The sequence below is a fragment of the Haliotis rufescens genome, unplaced genomic scaffold (genome assembly GCF_023055435.1).
Source record: "Haliotis rufescens isolate VD_foot unplaced genomic scaffold, xgHalRufe1.0.p SCAF_16, whole genome shotgun sequence".
Taxonomy (NCBI): Eukaryota; Metazoa; Mollusca; class Gastropoda; order Lepetellida; family Haliotidae; genus Haliotis; species Haliotis rufescens.
In genome coordinates, this window is record NW_025963846.1 from 25,053,688 (window position 1) to 25,074,956 (window position 21,269).

At 42.6% G+C, this 21,269-nt stretch overlaps 3 protein-coding genes across 5 annotated transcripts in view; 2 read left to right on the forward strand and 1 right to left on the reverse strand.

Moving 5' to 3' along the window:
* LOC124133785 overlaps nucleotides 1–6,654 on the forward strand; it is a 78,561-nt gene extending 71,907 nt beyond the window's left edge. For all 3 annotated transcript variants that reach the window (XM_046498321.2, XM_046498319.2, XM_046498320.2), the window contains 2 exons: nucleotides 1,047–1,270; nucleotides 3,083–6,654. In XM_046498321.2, coding sequence (XP_046354277.1) covers nucleotides 1,047–1,270; nucleotides 3,083–3,710 — 852 coding nt within the window. In that variant the 3' untranslated portion in view covers nucleotides 3,711–6,654. The remainder of the gene's footprint in view (nucleotides 1–1,046; nucleotides 1,271–3,082) is intronic.
* A 3,622-nt stretch (nucleotides 6,655–10,276) lies between these two features.
* On the reverse strand, nucleotides 10,277–16,717 carry LOC124133784. Its single transcript, XM_046498318.2, has 3 exons — nucleotides 16,503–16,717; nucleotides 12,082–12,124; nucleotides 10,277–10,954 (listed from the first exon to the last, which is right to left on the reverse strand). The coding sequence occupies exons 1-3, from the start codon at nucleotides 16,524–16,526 to the stop codon at nucleotides 10,512–10,514; spliced, it is 510 nt and encodes a 169-aa protein (XP_046354274.1). The 5' UTR covers nucleotides 16,527–16,717; the 3' UTR covers nucleotides 10,277–10,511.
* A 2,085-nt stretch (nucleotides 16,718–18,802) lies between these two features.
* LOC125380872 lies at nucleotides 18,803–19,240 on the forward strand. Its single transcript, XM_048396624.1, has one exon. It carries the CDS (start codon nucleotides 18,803–18,805, stop codon nucleotides 19,238–19,240), a length of 438 nt encoding a protein of 145 aa, XP_048252581.1.
* The last annotated feature ends 2,029 nt before the right edge of the window (nucleotides 19,241–21,269 follow it).

Below are 21,269 nucleotides of genomic sequence, written 5' to 3' on the forward strand. Positions count from 1 at the left end.
TAGGGGGTTGTTGGGGGAGGTGGAGGGTGGATGTGGTGGTAGGGGGTAGTTGGGGGAGGTGGAGGGTGGATGTGGTGGTAGGGGGTTGTTGGGGGAGGTGGAGGGTGGATGTGGTGGTAGGGGGTTGTTGGGGGAGGTGGAGGGTGGATGTGGTGGTAGGAGGTAGTTGGGGGAGGTGGAGGGTGGATGTGGTGGTAGGAGGTAGTTGGTGGAGGGTGGATGTGGTGGTAGGGGGTAGTTGGGGGAGGTGGAGGGTGGATGTGGTGGTAGGAGGTAGTTGCGGGAGGTGGAGGGTGGATGTGGTGGTAGGGGGTAGTTGGGGGAGGTGGAGGGTGGATGTGGTGGTAGGAGGAGTCGTTGGTGGTGGGTGGGTGTGATGGCATGGGGATGAGTGGGGAAGTCGAGGGTGGAGGGTGGATGTGGTGGCATAGTTGGGTGAGTGGGGAAGTCGAGGGTCGAGGGTGGGACGGTGAATGGAGGGGGGGTAGATGTGATGTCCCAGGTGTAGTTTTTGGGTACTGGGTGTAGGGTGTAGGGTGTCCGGATGTGGAGGCCGAGAACGTGTGAGTGTCAGGGTCTACGATATGGTGGCGTAGAGTGTATTTCGGGTGTTATAGTTTCGTGGGACGTGTGAACGTGCGTGTGTGCGTGTTGGGCGTGGGCGTGCTTTTGTGTATACAGTGTAGGGACCAGATTGCCTGGGCGTTGAATGTGTGGGGTGTATGGATATATGAATGAAACATACAGAGAAACATAAAAGATGAGTGGTGGCGAATGCACGTTCGATCATAGGTTCCCTGTTTAGTGTTCAAAGGATGCTTGAATGCATCTGAGAAGGTACAGAAGAAATGGGACCCTTCTAGCCAACACGTCATGTGATGGATCTGGCCACATCCATACCAGCTTCTCGAGGCAAGGGAGTTAACTGACTAAAAACGCCCAGTTCCAACGTGGAAACTGAACTTTAACATTCCGTTAACGCCCTTGCCGCGGGAAAATGTACCGTTACACGAAACAAATCTCCAACAGCTCCCCGTCTGTTTCAGGTGCGTACCGAGCAGCACGACTCTCTGAAGAGTCTCGTGGCGGCCATAACACGTGACTGTGAGACCCCCCACACGAAGGCCCACGCCCTCTACCGGTGGCTAGCCAGCCAGAGTCTGGAGTACTACAGCAAGGCGTCACACAAGCCCAACTCCCCAACGGGGAAGATGAAACAGTTGGCTGAGAAGAAGATCACATACGCCAGCCTCTACCAAGAGATGATAAGGTCAGTATGTGATGAAACGTCAGTGAACATCCGTGTTTCACAGAACTAACCACGAGGGCGCAGCGTAAGGTGTCTAAACAACCCAGGTTTCATTCTCCATGCGACACGTGAAGATCTGGGGTAGAATAGGTCTTCAGCAACCCATGCTTGCCGTAAAAGGCGACAGTGCTTGTCGTAAGGGGCGCTAACGGGATCGGGTGGTCAGGCTCGCTGACTTGGTTATTGCATGCCATCGTATCCCAATTGCGTGGACCGATGCTCATGATGTCATTCACTGGATTGTCTGGTCCAGACTCGATTATTTACAGGCCGCATTCATATAGCTGGAATATTGCTGAGTGCGGCGTTAAACAACAAACAAACAAATCATTGTGACATAAGTGTTCATACAATGGAATACAGGCAATTTCTAATCAAGTGTGTTTCTAGCTCATTACTGTAAACATCAACATACAAGGATATAAACTGCGTGTGTTTTTCAGTTTTAACAGTTGGGTATTAGTGCCAGTTGGGTCAGTTTGGCCTAAGCTCTGAGTCCTGACCCAACCAGCACGAATGTAAAAAAATATCATTTAATACATTGGAATCACTTTGATGTGTGAGGTAAAGTTCATAGGAAAGCTATCCATCTTTACCATGAAACTAAATCACTACGTATGTTGTAGGGGGCACTGGTGGCCCAGTCGTCTAAGGCGGCGCGATTCGCTGTTCAGAGTTGCGTCCCTTGGGCACGCCAGAAACCTATGATTGTGGGTTCGAATCTCGGTTCACCCCGATTATGTTTCTAGGTTTGTCAGCACCATACCCGTGCTCGTGGGTTTCAACGAAGTGGTAAACGTTTACTGACATGCCGCGATATAACTGTAATACTGTTAAAAGCGACATTAAACCCAACTCACTCACTCACATATGTTGTAGTGCATGCTCTGCGTCCATTGTAACATCCCTTAGACGTGCAAGAAACGTAAAGATGTGGGTTCGAATCCCATTTTCCCTGATAATGCTTCTTGGTTGGTGTAAGGCACCGTAAAGCGCTCTTCAGAGGTGCGTTCCTAACACGTACCAGAAACATATAATCGTGGGTTCTAATCCCGGTAGGCCTGATTACATTTCTAGGTTTGTCACCACCACACCCGTGCTCATGGGTTTCACCAACGTGGTAAACGACCTGTATCAATTCCGGCCACCCTCCCACATCAAGCTGATACGCAGTGATATAGCCGAATCATGTTGTCTTAATGTGCGGTGCCTTTGGCCTATATATATAAAGTTTAAAGTGTAAAACATATTGTTGCATGCTCAAGCTGAGACCCAATCTCAGAATCCCGATTCCGGGGTAGAATAGGTCTTCAGCAACCCATGCTTGCCGTAAAAGGTGACTATGGTTGTCGTAAAAGGCGAGTAACGGGATCGGGTGGTCAGGCTCGCTGACTTGGTTGATGCATGTCATCGTATCCCAATTGCGTGGATCAATCTCCATGATGTCAATCACTGGATTGTCTGGTCCAGACTCGATTATTTACAGACCGCCGTCATATAACTGGAATATTGCTGAGTGCGGCGTTAAACAACAAAGCAACCAACCAACCAACCAACTCAGAATCCGATTTAATGCAAACAAATAAGCGTATACAATAAATAAATTCAAAGTAAATAAACCAAATGAATGAAAGCAATTAGGCTGTATATACGTTACATTCAAGATGAAATGCGCCTTTTGTTTGAATATGGTACCCGATATTGATCAATCGTACTGCTATATCTGACCATGGCCCGTGACATTACACATTGACCACATTGTTTACCTTCCAGGTGTGTCGGCCTGAAGTGCGAGCTGGTGGAGGGCGTGGCCAAGCACAGAGACTACCTGCCCGGCGACCCCGTCACAGTCGAAGCTTGCCGACACGTGTGGAACGCCGTACTCCTTGACGGTCAATACCGGCTAATGGATGTCCAGTTTGGGGCTCAGCCTTTTAAATATTTTGTGGAACATTTTTTCCTGGCACCACCCGATGAATTCAAATTGTCCCATCTCCCAAACAACCGCAAATGGTCCCAAATGTCACAGACTACGACCATCGAGGATTTTGAGGGAACGCTTAAGACGTGGCCTGCAATGTTTGCGTTTAACATTCGCCCATTGAGCATGAAAGCGGTCATGCGGACCTATGATGGGAAGTTGAGTGTGACGGTGCTGCTGCAGAACGTGGCTGTGACGCCAACGCTGCAGTACCTGGGTCCAGGTCCGGCCCAGGATTCAGAATCGTTGTTGTATTATATTGACCAAGAGATCCGATCTGTGGACAACGCGGAGACGTTCCATCTGAACCTCCCAAAGGAGGGGACCTACTACTTCACCCTCCTGGTGCATGACGTGGAGGAGGATGCCGACATTCCAGCCTTACAGTACAGGATCGATTACACTGATGAACTATTATAGGCTAATTGGCTGTGATACGAAAAAGCATCTTGAAGTCTCCATGTATTCACTGTGGTCTGGATTAGGCCTACGTCGTTCCGAAAGACTACATTGACGGAAGGGATGACGTAATATGACTGAAGCATCCTGGAGAGATTCGTGTTCCTTTGAAAACAACTGGTCCAGTTCAAGTCGGAATGATGGGGTATGATGAGGCTGCTGTCCATGAGACCACAAGGTGTGGGCGGAATAACTTGCTTCTGAAGTTGGCTCCAACACGTTTTGGTGTTCAGGAAGACGAATGATCACTGAAACATACTGGAATGACTCGTGTTTCTTCGAAAACCGTTGGTCAGTTCAAGCCAGGATTGTTAATGATGTGGATGGTAGACGCGATACTTTAAATATGTTGGAGGAATAACTTTCCGCTGATCCGTTAGCTGTGAATGGCTACTGCAGAACAGTGCTGCTAGGTGTATCAGATCAAATTAATCTGTATGACCAATGTGCCCGATTTTTATTGGATTCTGTGTGTAGGTGTGAGTGTTTGTGAGAATGAGTGTTTGTGGGATACGCGCCAGTGAGAGAATATGGTCCAAGCCCCGTGTTACGACCAAGGTTGTGTTGTTCGCACGAGGTGTTTCGACCGTGCCAGTCAGCTTGTGTGCTGTGTTCACATAAATGTTTATGTGTTTGCACAAAAACGAACCGTTATCATACAAATTAATTGTGACGACTGGTTCATAATTTGAAAGACTTTTCTAAGGCAGATTAATGGTCTTTGACTGTGTTACATACGTTTAGGTCTGTTATGATTTGATTTCAATGTGTTTTCATTTGACTCAAAACTGTCAAATTATTAATTCAATGAAACGTCAGTAAAATCCGACGGAAATTTGCAAATCGTTAAAAACAAGAAAAACATGTTTACTGTAACTCTGGTATTTGCAGTACTGACATTATAATCAAAATGTATTGTTTGTTGTAGGGCTCCAAGTAGTGACTCGTGTTATATACGCATTGATGAATGCTCATGAACACGCCCGATTTTATGTCCCGCAGTTCATAACGTCTGTCATGTTCAGTCAAAGGAATTCATGTAGATACAATTGGTCAGGCTCGCTGACTTGTTTGATGCATGGCATTGTATCCCAATGGCGCGAATCTATGTTCATGATGTCAATCACTGGATTGTATGGTCCAGACTCGATTATTTACAGACCGCCGTCATATAGCTGGAATATTGCTGAGAGCGGCGTTAAACAACAGACCAAACAAAATGGAGATAAAAGAGATTTCCATCATGTTAAGAAAAACTTCTAAAAGCCGAGACCACTATATGATTCCCACTACACCATAAGCAAGTGTTTATGAGCCACTGTCAATGACACTTGTGTTACATCAGTTTTAGCCGATGCGACGTTAAATTTTAGCTCACCACATTAGTTTTAAATTCGCCATGAAGTCGCAGACGCCACAGCGTCGAATATTATGCTGGTGTTTTTTTACTAAAAAACATTTACTTTCGAGGACTAGTGGTTAAAAATATAGATCTGCCTCTTGCTATTTAAAAGCACTTTGGCCGTTAATGCATCCGTTGTATTATAAATAAGTTTAACTGTTTTCGCTGTAAGTGACTTCGTTATTTCCTACATTTAAATAAATGTGACTAAGACGCCGCAACTCGCTCTGCAGAGTGATGTTGCTGAAGCGTGCCGGATCGTTGGTTCGAATCCCATATTCGCCGTGATTTTTTCTAGGTCTGTCAGTACCATACCCATTCTCGTTGGCATCTCCGAATTGGTAAACGTCTGAGACCGGCACCACTTAGGGCTTTCCTCCCACATCAAGCTGACACGCCGTGATATAACTGGAATACTGTTCAAAGCGCGTTCAACCGAACTCACGCACCAACCCTTTTGTGATTATTTCTGATAAAAAGGCATGGTTCTTTTCGCGATTCCGGTGATTTTTTACAGTTTCACAAGACAGTGTCAGTCGAGTGTATTAAAGTTGCATGTCCCGTGTCTCAATATTGCGAACCACACAAATGATAAAGGCGACACTTTATCTCGAGTATCACATTTCCAATGTGTTAATCGTTGTTTCTTAGACAAAAGTCCATTCAACGTGTTTGTTGTTTATATAATCTATGAAAATTGTACTATTTTTTATGACTGATTTCCAGTGTGTAACAAAGATTCCGTCCAAAGTTATTTATATATTTAATTGTTCATGTTTGTGATTTGTTTATTTATTACATTGTGACATGGCTCCGAGAAGTCCGTACAACATACCGTCCAGTTTCAAGAAGTATGCGCCATGTCAGTCTTCATTGTTCTTGAATTATCACATTCGTGGCAAACCTCAGGGTATTGCGCCAAAACGCAACAGAGTAACCTTACCAGCCATTCTGTTCATTGACCAAAGTCACTTTAATACCAAACATATAAGATTATTTATATATTTTTATCCATTAAAGTTACCTATATGAAAAATATGTTAAAATTGTAGACTTTCTCCATTGAACTTATCGTTTCTATGTGTGATAAAATATGCATTTCCGTTGATGTTTAAACTTTTATTTAGCTAAACGCCACAACAAATTAATTATTTGTTCTTTGTGATTTTGGGGACCAAATGAATTACTATGTTTGAAATGGAGAAAAGTTTCCATAACCCTTCTCTTGGTTTATGAAGACAATTCATATTTGTTCCATTGAACAACGTCCATGCCCCTAGTATTTCTTCCACTCTCACAATTGGTTGGCGATCATATTTCGCTTAAGGGGCAAATGTTTCTTATGATCAACCCCCTAACCCAAACCTTCACTGACCTACCACCTCATTTTGCAATCTCATTAAAATCAGACCTTAGTTCTCGCTACCGCTAAACAAAGATCTGAAGACATCCTATTAGGGGTCACGTCAGAACGACCTTTCATCCGACCAATCAGTGCGTCGCTTACCAGATTATGAAAGTGACAGTCGGAATGTGATTTCTAATCATGCAATCTCGAAAACTTTAACATGGGATATTCCGAACGGTAATTACGGGTTTAACGACTGAATCCTTACAATCTAGACCACATGTTAAAATATGTTTCGAAGCGTAGTCGCCAATTTGAAATTTGTGCCGTAAAGCACTAGAAAGCTGCCTTCTGATTGGTCATTCCATTGGTCGGTCTGACGTGACCCGTAATGGGATGTCCTCAGATCTTTGTTTAGAGGTAGCGAGAACTAAGATCTGATTTTAATGAGATTGCCTCATTACGCAGAACCAAAGACGTGGCAGTTCCTCAATTATCCAGTGTGTCATATGCCCATGTTGTTATGAAAAATATCATGTACCATTCGTTTTCACAGCTACGATACATATGCATGATACAAAAAAAGCCGTCCAATCATATTACTCACGAGTGAGCGAACTTTTGTAGTGGTTGAAGGAGCGATGGTGGTGCTGACGTCACTTCCGAAACGAAGTGAGTGAGTGAATATGGTTTTACGCCGCTTTTAGCAATATTCCAGCAATATCACGGCGGGGGACACCAGAAATGGGCTTCACTCATTGTACCCATGTCGGGAATCGAACCCGGGTCTTTGGCGTGACGAGCGAACGCTTTTTACCACAAGGCTACCCGACCGCCCTCCGAAACGAAGCTATGGTAGCGGTAGAATCTATTTATTACAATGGAGATTAAGTACACTGAAAATCTGAAACTTTCTGACAAACACATGATCAGTTCATTGTGGCCGTGCGGTGTAAATAGTGTTGCACCCTATGAATAGTCGTGATCCAAAATAAGATCTTAGCCCTATGCTTGAGGAGGTTTATACATGGGGTGAAACTACAAGCTTAGTGCTAAGGTCACTTTGTAGAAAAGGTCTCTTTGACATTCTCGAGGTGTTTTGATAATACCGACACGAACAAATGCCATCAAAACCTAAAACTCGTGAGGATTGAATTAATTGGATTAACTTAAAGATGACAAAGTATAGAAAATAGGGATTATATAATCAAATAATTCAGTAACTTGAATCAAAAATAAATATGTGAACACGCTTACATAAGTGAAGGTAGCTACAAATATAGACTTGTATGTATCAGACTGTGATACCTTAAGATGAAAGAGTGGGTGGGAGTGTTATTCTGAGAGTAAAACTGTTTACAGGTAATCAATCCGAGAGATTCATCTTGTTAACGCTTGATATACTAACTCAGACAGTTCATGTCTATGTCAACAATGTTTTTTTTTACTTGGCAAATCTTTTGAATAATATTGAACATTTATATATTTACCGTATTTCCCCAAATAGACACCGCCGATTGTTTACTGTCCGTAAGCAGCCCAGCGTGCATTAGAGACCCGATCTCATTCGTTTTTTACCCGGCGTCTATTTTGGCGGCAAGGCGTCTATTTGAGTAAATACGGTAAACCATTTGTATGTGGTTACACTGCTTGAATTCTTCTACCGTTTTGTCTCTGACATGCGCAGAGAACTATCTATTCCTTGCCAAAATTGGAAAGTTTTCGACCTTCACCTTCTTTGTCTGAGTGGCAGCCCTGCACGTTCTTTGTTATAATTTATTGGTGAGTGTGAGTTACTGTTATACATTTCGTCCAGTGTTTTGTTCAGAGCACACATATAATAAAAACATTGAACACTGTGTGTATTGTTCCTTTTTGAATAATCAACATTTCAGCTGGGCTACACAAGCCATCAGAGTGAGTGAATGAGTGAGTATGGTTTTACGCCGCTTTTAGCATTATTCCAGCAATATCACGGCGGGGGACAGCAGAAATGGGCTTCACACATTGTACCCATGTCGGGAATCGAACCCGGGTCTTCGGCGTGACGAGCGAACACTTTTACCACTAGGCTACCCAACCGCCCCCACAAGCCATCAGATACTACCCGGGGACAACTGAATACATCGGAATCTCGTTAGCCCGGAAACTTTCCATTTCAGTTGTTGTTTGTTTTACGCCGCACTCAGCAATATTCCAGCTATATGACGGCGGTCTGTAAATAAGTCCGGACCAGACAATCCAGTGATTGACATCATGGAGATTGATCCACGCAATTGGGATACGATGATATGCATCAACCAAGTCAGCGAGCCTGTCCACCAGATCCTGTTAGTAGCCTCTTACGACAAGCATAGTCGCCTTTTACGACAAGCATCCAATTTAAGTACAACAGGTGATATATACATATATGGGGTGATGTACCTTGTATGTGAGCCTATGTACCCCGAGCTGCTGGGGGTACATAGGCTCATACACAGTGTACATCACACGCTTTGACTCGCGCATTTTGACAGTCAGCTGACGAGGCAAACGAACCGAGTTACTTCCCTTTACCCAATGCATTCGAATAAACATCGGTTCATTTCAGCTCAACGATTCTTATTCGTGATAAGCACGTTGCTTAAAGTGTGTTGCGATTGATTTCTCAGGGGGCTACATGACCGCTCTTTAACCATTCAGAAGCTAGTATTTTAATGTAAGGCGAGATAAACACAGTTATTGTATTCCGTTAAAATATTTAACACTTGTAAGATAGTGAACACTCGAGCATCAACCAGTAATTATGGAACAATGCTGACTCATTGTTCGCTGATTGCAGCGAGGTTAGGAACTTGTGTTAATATCTAGACAGGAATAAGTAATGATGAAAAATGATATAATTACTGTCGAGCTGTCACTAGCGTAAAACAAAGAACATGATATAGAATCTACAATTATGCGACAATGACAAACAGGCAGTTTTTTCATGTAATACGGTGGCTATGGGTTCAACCTACAAACACTCACTCATTCACTCACTCACTCACCCACTCACTCACTCACATACATTTGTATTTTTCATATCTCCGAAAAATATGGATCAATATCTGATTCGTGGCCGTAAATTTGCAGGTAATAATCAGTGATCATGTGACAGTTTTAGTTAAAAATTAATATAAATATTAACCAAATTCAACACGGTTTTCTGGTATGATAAACTCATTACATATGAAATCATACGTTACAAATGAGTAGCAGGGTTGGAATGTACGCCCTATTTCTTCCAAAAGCTTCGTTTGGGAAGAAATGTCCATTTATTTCAATAACTTTCTACACAATATCTCTTGCACATTAGTGCAAAGTAGGTAGACGTTTTATAGCGTGGTGTGTATTTGATCGGGCTAAAAACGAAGCTACAGAGGCGAATAGGACCTGAGTATTTACCACAACAGAATGGAAATATGACACACCTAATCTAGGATGAACCAAATTCTTATTTAGTAAAGTTTCACATTCTTTTATATTTTCTCCGCATAACAACATCATTGTCTATAATGATTCCTATCGATATATTGCGATACATTGCCATTTCGATGAATTATTAAAACCCTCGTCAAGTGAGTGAGTGAGTATGGTTTTACGCCGCTTTTAGTAATATTCCAACAATATCAAAACGGGGGACACCAGAAATGGGCTTCACACATTGTACGCATGTGGGGAATCGAACCCGGATCTTCGACATGACGAGCGAACGCTTTAACCACTAGGCTACCCCGCCGCCCCAAAACTCTTCAAAACTACATAATGCTTAGTGTGAAACATTTATTAACTGGAACATATCCCTAGATCTCTCTGTACATGTACTTGTTAACAAATGAACAAAGACGCGAGGGATCTCATAGTGTAGAGGAAGCCATCGAAGCCACCCAAAGGCAGGAAGACCGGGCGTGACACGTGGGATCAAACAGCTCCTGGAAAGCACGGTCGATGTCTACCTTTAAAACACAACATTAAATCAACAGATATTCATCTATTGTGAGTAGGTCTTCCGACTCAGGAGTACAATGTACGGTACATATCCAATAAAAACTGGACAATCATCTGGCGCTAACTCGATGTCCCCCATATAGCAGTACCCCTCATCATCAACCTTGATGTTGGGCAATCCAAACTTGTCCTTCCAGAGGCGGTCGTACTCTCGAGCCCCTAAACGCCTGCGACAAGAGTCCATCACAAACACCATGTCACCTTCTATCACGCAGTCTCCGTTTGGGTATAACACCACTTGTTGGCGAGGTCGTGCATTGAGAACGTAGTCGTCGAAGAGGCGGTCGTAGTCACTGTGTAGGATCCAGCGACAGTCAAGCTCCCAGAGGTCCTGTCCTAATATGGTACAGTCGCCATTAGAGTTGAAGGTCACCTCGTTTCTCAAAGAGTAGTCGTCTTTGAAGGAGCGGTCTGGACGGCTGCGCACTGTTTGACATATAATATCAGATTTAATTGGATTTGTAACAAGGAACAAGTCGGAACTGGGGACAGGGTTATTTTCTCTTCCCCAAGCAAGAAACTGGCCGAATTCACAAAGCGATCGTAACTCTTGCCTCAAGAAATATGTGCGACTGCCGTATGGTTACGTACAATCGACTTGTGGAACGTGGCCAAGGCTTTGCTCGTCAAAGAGAATGTTTTTGGTTCACATTGAGAGATTTATCTATATCAGTAAGTAAAAACATTTGCCTAGATACCGTAAAGATAGGTCTTCAGCAACCCATGCTTGTCGTAAAAGGCGACTATACTTGTCGTAAGAGGAGACTTACGGGATCGGGTGGTCAGGCTCACTGACTTGGTTGATGCATGTCATCGTATCCCATTTGCGTGGATCGATGTTCCTAATGTCAATCACTGGATTGTCTGGTCCAGACACGATTATTTACAGACCGCCGTCATATAGCTCGAATATTGCTGAGTGCGGCGTTAAACAACAAACAAACTTTGAGGAACGGTTCCGCAAACAGGCCTTGAGTTTACTGAAATGCTGTTCAAAGCGGTGTTAGGCCCAACTGACTCACTAGATCCGCATAATGATTTCGATTCGAAGTGAAGGCGGACACGACAAATGAAACATATCACACAACTGGCGTTCTGTATCACCATAATTCTTATTTGTTTTAAATTTTATGTGTTTCAATTGTTTATTTGTCTACTGCACATTTCATGTCAGTGAATAAAATCTCAATCATGTATTGCTGTTATCGAGTTTTGCGTTCCGATATCTTATCTACGGTTCCTTCTCGAAATAGTGTATGGTGTTACAGGCACCATATATATAGTGTCTTGTGAGGCGTATAGCATTGTTAAAGAGATACATCATATCATCTGTAGCTATAGCAACGGATCATTATGATAAAGCAGGAATTATTCTGTATGCATGTGGTGGCCATCGCCTGGTGTAGATGTAAGGGTGACATAATTCGACATCAGATTAACTCTGTATGGTCTAAAGAGAAATATTAAACCTGTTCCTATATCAACAGTCACCCTGATTTATCGGAACGCTTTCGTCCTTTGTATAACGCAATTTAAAAGAAGAATTAACTCACCTTGCTTGGGCACCGTGGCTGCCCCAGCCATCACACTCATGGTCTGGCGATAGCAAGCGAAATACAAAGTTGAAACGAAACAAAACAACATCATATAAACATATAGAAAATGCAAAAGAAAGCATTCACCATTTTTGATCGTGGCTAAAATGAACCAAGAACATGAACAAATATCAGAAACGGTTATTCGAAGGTGATGTATTTGCAGCCTGGTTCCCTGGGTATGCTGCGCTGGCGCTACTGTGTAGTGCTGCTGTGTAGTGCTGTTGTGTAGTGCTGCTGTGTAGTGCTGCTGTGTCGTGCTGTTGTGTAGTGCTACTGTGTCGTGCTGCTGTATAGTGCTGTTGTGTAGTGCTGCTGTGTAGTGCTGTTGTGTAGTGCTACTGTGTCGTGCTGATGTGTCGTGCTGCTGTGTAGTGCTGCTGTGTAGTGCCAGCGAAGCATACCCAGGGAACCAAGCTGATGTATTTGATACAGGTCGCATTGGCGACATTACACGTATCATATCAATGAATATCTCACAACATGGTGACGTGCATATAACGTCTCAAGGAACATGATGGTCGCAATTTCACAGTACACGGTAATGAGTGAAGTGCATACTTTCCTTTGACCCCAGTTTAACGGGTTGAAAATAGAACGTGAAATGTCTGAGAGAGAAGGCTTAATCACTTCCATACTTGTAACAGCCGAGTAAAATGTGGACCTTTTTCTTTTTCAATATTCTTTTTAATCTGTGACCAGGCTGATTGCATTTCCTCTTGCCAAAATGGCGTGGAACGTTGCTCATGCTTACAATCAATGGTTTATCTGGTCCTGAGTCGGTGCCGGGGTATAGCTGAAATAACAGCGGCGTTTAACAAAATTCATTTACTCACTATTATACTGTTTAAGTATCTGAATACTGAGGCTTGGGAAAAGTTTCATGAATCAAAGAATATTGTCGATCCACTGAAGTGAATTCTTTTCAGCCGGTACAAACAATTATTATGTGACACGTGGTCCTGTGAACTGCACACAGGTCACAAATCAGACCAAGTTAAGCAATGTCGGTCGCGGAGAGTAGGTGGATGGGCGACTCCTGTGAGTTTCTATAGGTCTTCGGACCCTGAAGGTTACATGGGGTACGGACGAGGGTTGTACATATGCTTCCGTTCACCCAGTGCTATACAGTGAATGCGTGCCCGGCAGCTTTGGTTGTATACTCCCTAGGGAGCAGAGAATGAGGTTTGAGAGCACACTGATCCAATGACTGGGGTAATAATAATAATAGTAATAATAATAATAATATTAAAAATAATGATAACGAACAAGAAATTCAGGGTATTGACACCCTCACACGAAGAGTCGTGGCAGACAGTAGATCCCACCACCCTCGCTCTTCCCTCAATCGCTTATATTTACCAATTATGATGGGAGGGCGTGGGTTGATTAATGTGGAGGCTCTTCATGATAGAATTGTTTTGAGCACTTTTGATCCTCTTTCTGATGATCCTCTTGTGAACCATGCCAAGACTCATGATGAAAACAAGGCATTCCACAGTTTTCTAAAACGAGCCAAGGATGTGGGACATAATCTCAATGTCAGTGTTGATTTTGTTTATGGTTCTGTACTGCTGGACGGTACAGAAATGAGTGTCAACCAAGCGAAGTGCCATATCAAATCGGCCCAGACTCAGTTTTTCAAGGAGAGGCGATCTAAACGACTACTGCATCGAGTTTGTACAGTGTGTTGAGATCGTGAGCAACCCTGTAGAGTCCTTCGCTTGTATGGGGTCGGCTGGCCTGAAAAGTGAAACAGAAGGCTTTCTGTTTGCTGCCCGGGACCAGTCACTTCCCACTCGAACCCCTCAATATGAAATGTATATTATGTAATGAATTTAATGAGACTGTCCAACACATTGTCAGTGGATGCCCAGCTTTGGCACAAATACAGTATCTTAAGCGACACGATGGAGTGACTCGATCATTTTATTACCGTCTTGCCATGCTTGTGGTTTTGACACAGAGGTCCATCCATGGTACGACCCGGAATATGTAGAGGGCGTCATGGAAAATACAGCATCTGACGTATCCAGGCCAACAAACCTGATCTTGTCCTTTTTGATAAATCCAATGAAATCATTTATATTATTGAATTTCTGCCCCTTTTGACACAAATGTGATATGCAGACCTCACTTTCGAAATGTCACGCTTGCATCCCAAGTACCAAGTTGTCCGACTCCCCATGGTTCTCGGTGCCTTAGGTTTGGTACCTCCCAATCTGTTGACTGACATTGGGAGAGTACCCGGGTTTGCTACCAGGAATACAGACCTTCTGACAATCTAAGAAATGCAGAAGGCTGCAGTGTTGAGGAGTCTTCACTTTCTCCGACAGGTTCCTGGCGGGTTTGACAAAACAATGCAGCACAGAGGGTTTGGGGGATCCTGACAGGCTGGTTAGGCTCATCATCAGCTCAGCACCCCACCCACCCCCTCCCTACACGCAGCCCAGACAGCGCTCCCCAACCACTGCAGCCTTCTGCGTTTTATTATTATTTACAGATTAATATAAAAAAATGAAGCAAAGAGGTTTGGGTGATCTATTACAGTAAACTACGGTTATAACGAACACGCTTATAACGAACTGACGGATATAACGAACTTACTTTTTGGTCCCGACTGTTTCCTGTAGTTATGCTGTATATATGCTTATAACGAACTACGATTATAACGAACTAAAATTAGTAGTCCCTTTGAGTTCGTTATAACCGTACTTTACTGTATTATTATTATTATTATTATTATTATAAATAGTAGTAGTTGTAGTAATAGCAGTATTTGCTGTAGTAGTAGTTGTAGTAATAGCAGCAGTAGTAGTAGTAGTTGTAGTAATAGCAGCAGTAGTAGTAGTAGTTGTGGTAATAGCAGCAGTAGTAGAAGTAGTAGTAGTTGTTGTAATAGCAGTAGTAGTAGTGTTGTTATCAGCAATACATCGTGGATGACGTATAAAAATAAGCTAACGCTTAGTTTCTGAAAATATATAAATTTGATAGCGACAAATAACTCCATTTTGATTGAACAGGCGCCCCAGATAGACGGTAACTTGAGATTCCTGAACCTGGGGGAAATCTGGACTTACTTCATTTTGAGCGTTTACATTACAGTAAAGGCTGGGCGGAAGAGAAAATAATATGGTTCAGAGACTGTGAGACCGACCAGTATAGAGGTTCAGTTTAGCGTCCTCAAACTTGGAGTTCATTTACTGCCGAAACAAAAATATGATATGTTGTGTTGTTTTCAAGGCAACTCAGCCCCAATCCACTGGCCACTGTGAGTTAGATCCCTCTGGACTGCGGACCCCATGTTCCGCGCGGTGTTTGTTGATGGTCTTGATTAAAAGATTTTCTTGAATAAACACCACGTCTGAAGTACTTGCGAAAATAAATACACCCTCTGTCGCGAACACACAAAGCGGTAATGGTGGCCCTGGTACAAAAACAAGGTCTACCGTAGAGCCTTTATTACACGACCTACTTGAAAAAACGCTGATATAGGAAGCATAAAAAAATACAGGATCAAATATGCTTGTATACATACATGTATACAGGAAATGTACGCTTGTAAAGAAACACATTTTGAAAAACAGGCACATCCCCGTGGTGATTCCTGGTTAGAAAAGCCCCCCCCCCCCCCCCCCGAGACCCATGTTTGTTGTTAGAGTAGACTTAATGGATCGGGTGGTCAGGCTCGATAACTTGGTTGACAGCGTGTCATCGCATTCTTATTTCGGGGATCGTTGCTAAAAATATCTATCATTATAATTTCGCCATGTAGCTGAAATATTGCCAATTGCAGCGTTTAACACCAAACAAACAAAATGTTGACATTTTTAACATCGTTATTGTTGATATTGTAAAAGATTCTTCAACGGCAAGTGAATTTATTTAAAAAAACAGACACAGGCCACTATTTTAGGATTTACGGTATGTTGTGTGGAATTGACGTTGACTGCCGAAGAGGGCCAAGAACAATGGATACGAGCATAGCTCCACATCAGAATAGTTACTCAAACATTTAAGGTCAACTACAAAAACATATGGATTCTCTAGCGTGTAACCCTCATTCCCCCCGTTGTACAGTTGTAATATTGGAAGACCAGACATTCTAAACAGTCATAATGATGGTCGCTGTAGGCTTGATAACCATACCATCATGCATCTAATTAACTCACATCCACTCCACACTGTTTGATACACAACTATATTCCCAACTGTTTAATACACAACTATATTCCCTACTTCATGTCAGCTTCACCCCGTTTAAATGGAAAACCGCATCCTTCCTACAGGTTCAGCCTTTATCCAAAGCTTCAATGAATAAGAAAACACACAGCAAATTCATTATTGTGCAAAGAAACGAAATTTGAAAATTAACTTACCAGCGCTAGACATAATATCTTCATGGCTGCAGATAACTTGCAGTCTAAAGGAAGCTGAAATATTTCTTGACGAGACAACTGGCGCGTTCGAGCTTTCAATGGTTGTTTGAAACCCTCATAAACACCAGTTGAACGAACGCCCCGCCATAATACACGCCGCAAGGGCAACTCCAAAGTTAAGGCTTAATAAAGGACGCGCAGTTTGATGTCATCCGAGTGTTGAATCTGAATGTCAAGTGTCAACATTTACCGTTTGACATTTTCATCGTTTAGGATGATTATGATGATCAAATTAAAAGTCGCATTGTCTTTCAGTGTTAATGATCTATATTGATAATTGCCTTGATGATGTGATATAATAGCCTGATCATATTTAATAATAGACAAGATTCACAAAACAGATGAATTTGGAATTAGTTCTTTTCAGGAATGGCTTTTGTGGAATTTTGATAATTACATAAATGTTGTATAATTGTTTGACAGAAATATGTGTGAAGGAGTGAGTTTGGTTTTGAAGATTACTAGTATTTCAATTATATCACGGCGTGTTGGCTTGATGTGGGAGACAAACCCGCATTGACTGGTCACAGTAGTTTAGAGTTTTAGAGTTTTAGAGTGAGTGAGTGAGTTTTAGAGTGAGTGAGTGAGTGAGTTTTAGAGTGAGTGAGTGAGTGAGTTTGGTTCAAGGCTGCCCTTAACATTATTTCAGTTTTATCATGACTAGACGAGGGAAGATAACCTAGTTGTTTAAACCCACTAGCACAGATATGTTGCTGACAAACCTAGACACATAATCAGGACGAATCTGAAATTCGAACCCACAATGATAGGTTTCTGGCACGCTCAAGAGAATGGCGGCGGCCGGAGACCACTGGGCCACCCGTGGCCCATCCATGTGCAGAATGTTTAAACACAGCACATACCCAGATACTGAACACCGGAATTTGCAAACGATGTGTTCATAAACGTCAGTCGGGAGCATTGCAGTCGAGGGAGTTTTCATGCTGGTACAGTTGTGTTTATGAATGGATAAAAAGCAACTGCTACTAACCTATTTTCAATAAATCCTTTCGCAGATGAAAATTAATATGTCATGAATCCTAACCTTTACATCCACTATCATGATTGACAGCCTTCATTCAATTCGACACGTATGACTAGTGCACACCGGGGCAACTTGACTCACTTTTCTATAACTACGAACTCATACTGATATACTCAAGAGTGATCACGTTCTTATTTAGCATATAGCACGTGCGTGTCCTGTCTTAATTGGGCTGAAGATTAACCCACGGGGTTTTCTATAGAAGAACCTAAAACTGCTTGTGTTATTTACACAAGTTCTTGTAAACTTTTGTTTAAATTTCACAACAATAAATCAAAGACAGAAACGGTGATGTTCAATTTGATCTCAAACAGCACGCCTGAAACAAGCTATACTGATCTGTGATTGGTTGTATGCACGGCGATTAGAGTGATCGGTCTGTTATCCATGTATTCCATGTCGTCATAATTAATTAAATATTAATTTTCAGTTATGAATGAATTCATATAAACACAGCTACTTTTGTCTTGGAGTTAGTGTAGATTTTAGAGTAAAGAGCAGTAAATCAGTTGCGCCGGATTCGATACGCCATCAGCGGAGTACGCACAGAAGCGGACCTAAAATCTCCCGGAACCCAGTGACCGAGCAGTGACCGAGCTAGTATAACCACAGGAGTCCGTATCTAAAAATAGACACTCTCACGAGGGTGTCTATTTTTAGATACGGACTCCTGTGGTATAACTAAGGCGTAGGTTATTCCTTAAAACGCGAATTGTTTTCAACGTAAAATGAATGCTTCCATTTCAGTATGATATAAGTATTAAGATGGTTAGTTGTATCAAGGATGTACAGAGGTAAACATTGGAACGAAACATCGGCATGTTAACATAAGGTAAAATTAATTATCTATACAGACACATCATTTATAAGTTTTTACCATAAAAAATAGAATGTACTTAAATGAAATAAGTGTTATAAGCATAATCATAATCATAATCATAATAGAAATCAGTCATCATGTGGTCAAAGAATGTCTTAGTGAACATAACAGGACACACTGGCCCACAGTAATAAAAAAAATCTATAGATCTATGAGGGAGGGAAAATAATGTGTTCCCGAAAACAGTTGGGAACACATAGCTGGAATGCAATGTGATTTGCGAGACAAGTGAATTTAATCACTAAAAAATGTAAAATGTGCACAAAGTTACCCGTATGGAAATTCTTGTATTAAACATCACATGAAACAACGAACATGCCTCGACTAACCGCAGAGCAGAGGGAGGGAGCCATCGGTATGTTGCAAATGGGAGGGACACAGGAGCACGTTGCCAGGATCATGGGCTGCTTCAAGTGCACCATCGCCAGACTTGTCACACGTCACAGGCAAACTGGCAGTACTGCAGACAGGCCGAGGAGTGGAAGACCCAAGGTCACGACCCCACAGGAAGACCGGTATTTACGGGTGCTTCTCCCAATGTCCACATTCCTAACTGTGACGTCATCATCTGCAAACAGCCTTGGACATCCAGTCAGCTGGAGGACCGTTGCTAGACGACTCCGCCTGTATGGTCTCCGTGCCTATCGACCTTTCAAGGGCATGACACCGACATCACAGACTGAGATGGGCCAGGACTGTACAGCAGTGCCAGAAGAGAAATTGGCGAAGAGTGCTCTTCGGCGACAAGAGTAGGTGCCAGCTCTTCAAGTCTGATGGGCGGGTTCGAATCTACCGACGACGTGGTGAACGGACGGCCCGTTGTTGCGTCCAAGTAGTGGAGCCTTATGGAGATGGTAGTGTCATGGTCTGGGGTGGCATCTGCGGGGACCAGAAGACAGATCTCACTGCACGTCGTTACACTGGTGAGGTTTTGCGTCCTTTGGTGCTGCCTTTCCTGCAACGACACCCACGGACGCTCGAGTCACTAGCGACTTTCTGAACGCCAACAACGTGACCGTATTAGAGTGGCCAGCCAGATCACCGGACCTGTCGCCCATAGAGCACCTCTGGGACCAACTTGGACGCAGGATTCGGAAACGTCCATTCGTGACCAACTCGTGTTATTCCGGGACAAGCCGAATAGCGACTCTAGCCCCTCACATGGCTATTTTGCGACCGGGTTCCGTCTTAGCGCAAACAGGCATACCTCGTTGCGTAATGGTTCACATATATTTCCCCATATTTTAAATATATTTCAAATGCAATTTAAAGCACATCGGGACATGCGGAATTATACAGTATGATTGAACACATTTAACTGTGTCTTGAGTATATTTTTAGATGCAAGACATATGTAAAATCAAAAATTATTTATGAGGGATTCTTTGACGAAGACCTTGAAAGTCATACACGCATTCTCATTGGTTTGTCGTATTTTCGCACATAACATTCATCGATAGGGGGACGAGTCTTTTCAAAAACCGTTTTTAGATAAGTGTTTAAAAAAACAAAAAACATCAACTGTTACTAAATTCTGCGTCTGTTTTGTTTTAGAACAATTTATTTTGCGGCGTTTCTTTTGCACGGTAGTTTATGTAGTAGTATGTAGCAATGTAGGCAGTTGGATCGTTTAATATGGTCGGAGTTCCATGTTTATTAGACAAGATAATAATATTTGCGTTCTTTTGTTATGGATAATCAAATCCCAAACGATTTAAACGTTTTGTAGAATACCTGATAAATGACATACTGATATTGGTAGCTATATGTCCCAACAGCATATGGCATCATAACAACTAAAAAAAGAAGAAGAAAAACGCTGTAAGCTCAATGTAGATTCTGTCATGAATTATGAATATGTTCGATTGTGAATGGTAGACATTTCAAATAGCAGTAACAACCTCTGACCAAAATAGCTGATTTGACCGCCACAAGACCGCGGAAAATAAAATTAATAGGACATAATTTCTTTCTCACCCTTGTTCGTGTAGGAACAATTAATAATAGTACTAACAAATGTATGTTATAAAATGCAGAGTTATTGTTTGGAAAATGTTCGATTGTTTCTAAAAAGAAGCTTACTTCGGTATGGCAGGACATGCTTACGCTTTGGTGTCGTCACTCATGATCAGTGAGGGGCGGTTGGGTAGCCTACTGGTTTAAGCGTTCGCTCGTCACGCCGAAGACCCGGGTTCGATTCCCGACATGGGTACAATGTGTGAAGCCCATTTCTCGTGTCACCCGTCGTGATATTGCTGGAATATTACTAAAAGCGGCGTAAACCCATACTCACTCACTCATTTTCAGTGAGCCATTCATAATATTTTCACCACCATTTTGCCTTTTACGCCCAATGAAATCTGATTCGAGAGATAATCGAGACTAATAATTTTCTGGTGTAGACGTTACGTTTTTTATCTGCTATTATCTGGATACAAGAAGTATGTTGTAACATAAGTTTGTTTCTTTGTTGTAAAACACCACACTCAGCAGTATTCCAGCTACATGACGGCGGTATGTAAATAATCGAGTCTGGACTCCAGTGATTGACATCATGAGCACCGATCCACGCCATTGGGATACGATGACATGCATCAACTAAGACAGTTAGCCTGACGACAAGCAAAGTCGCTTCTGGTGACAAGCATGGGTTGCTGAAGACCAATTCTAAACAGGATCTGCAAGGGTGCTGTAATATAACTAATCAGAGCAAATCATAATTTAGCACAAAAAGACATGTTGTAGGGTCAGATTGTATCAAGATGAAAAATAGAGCCTTTTA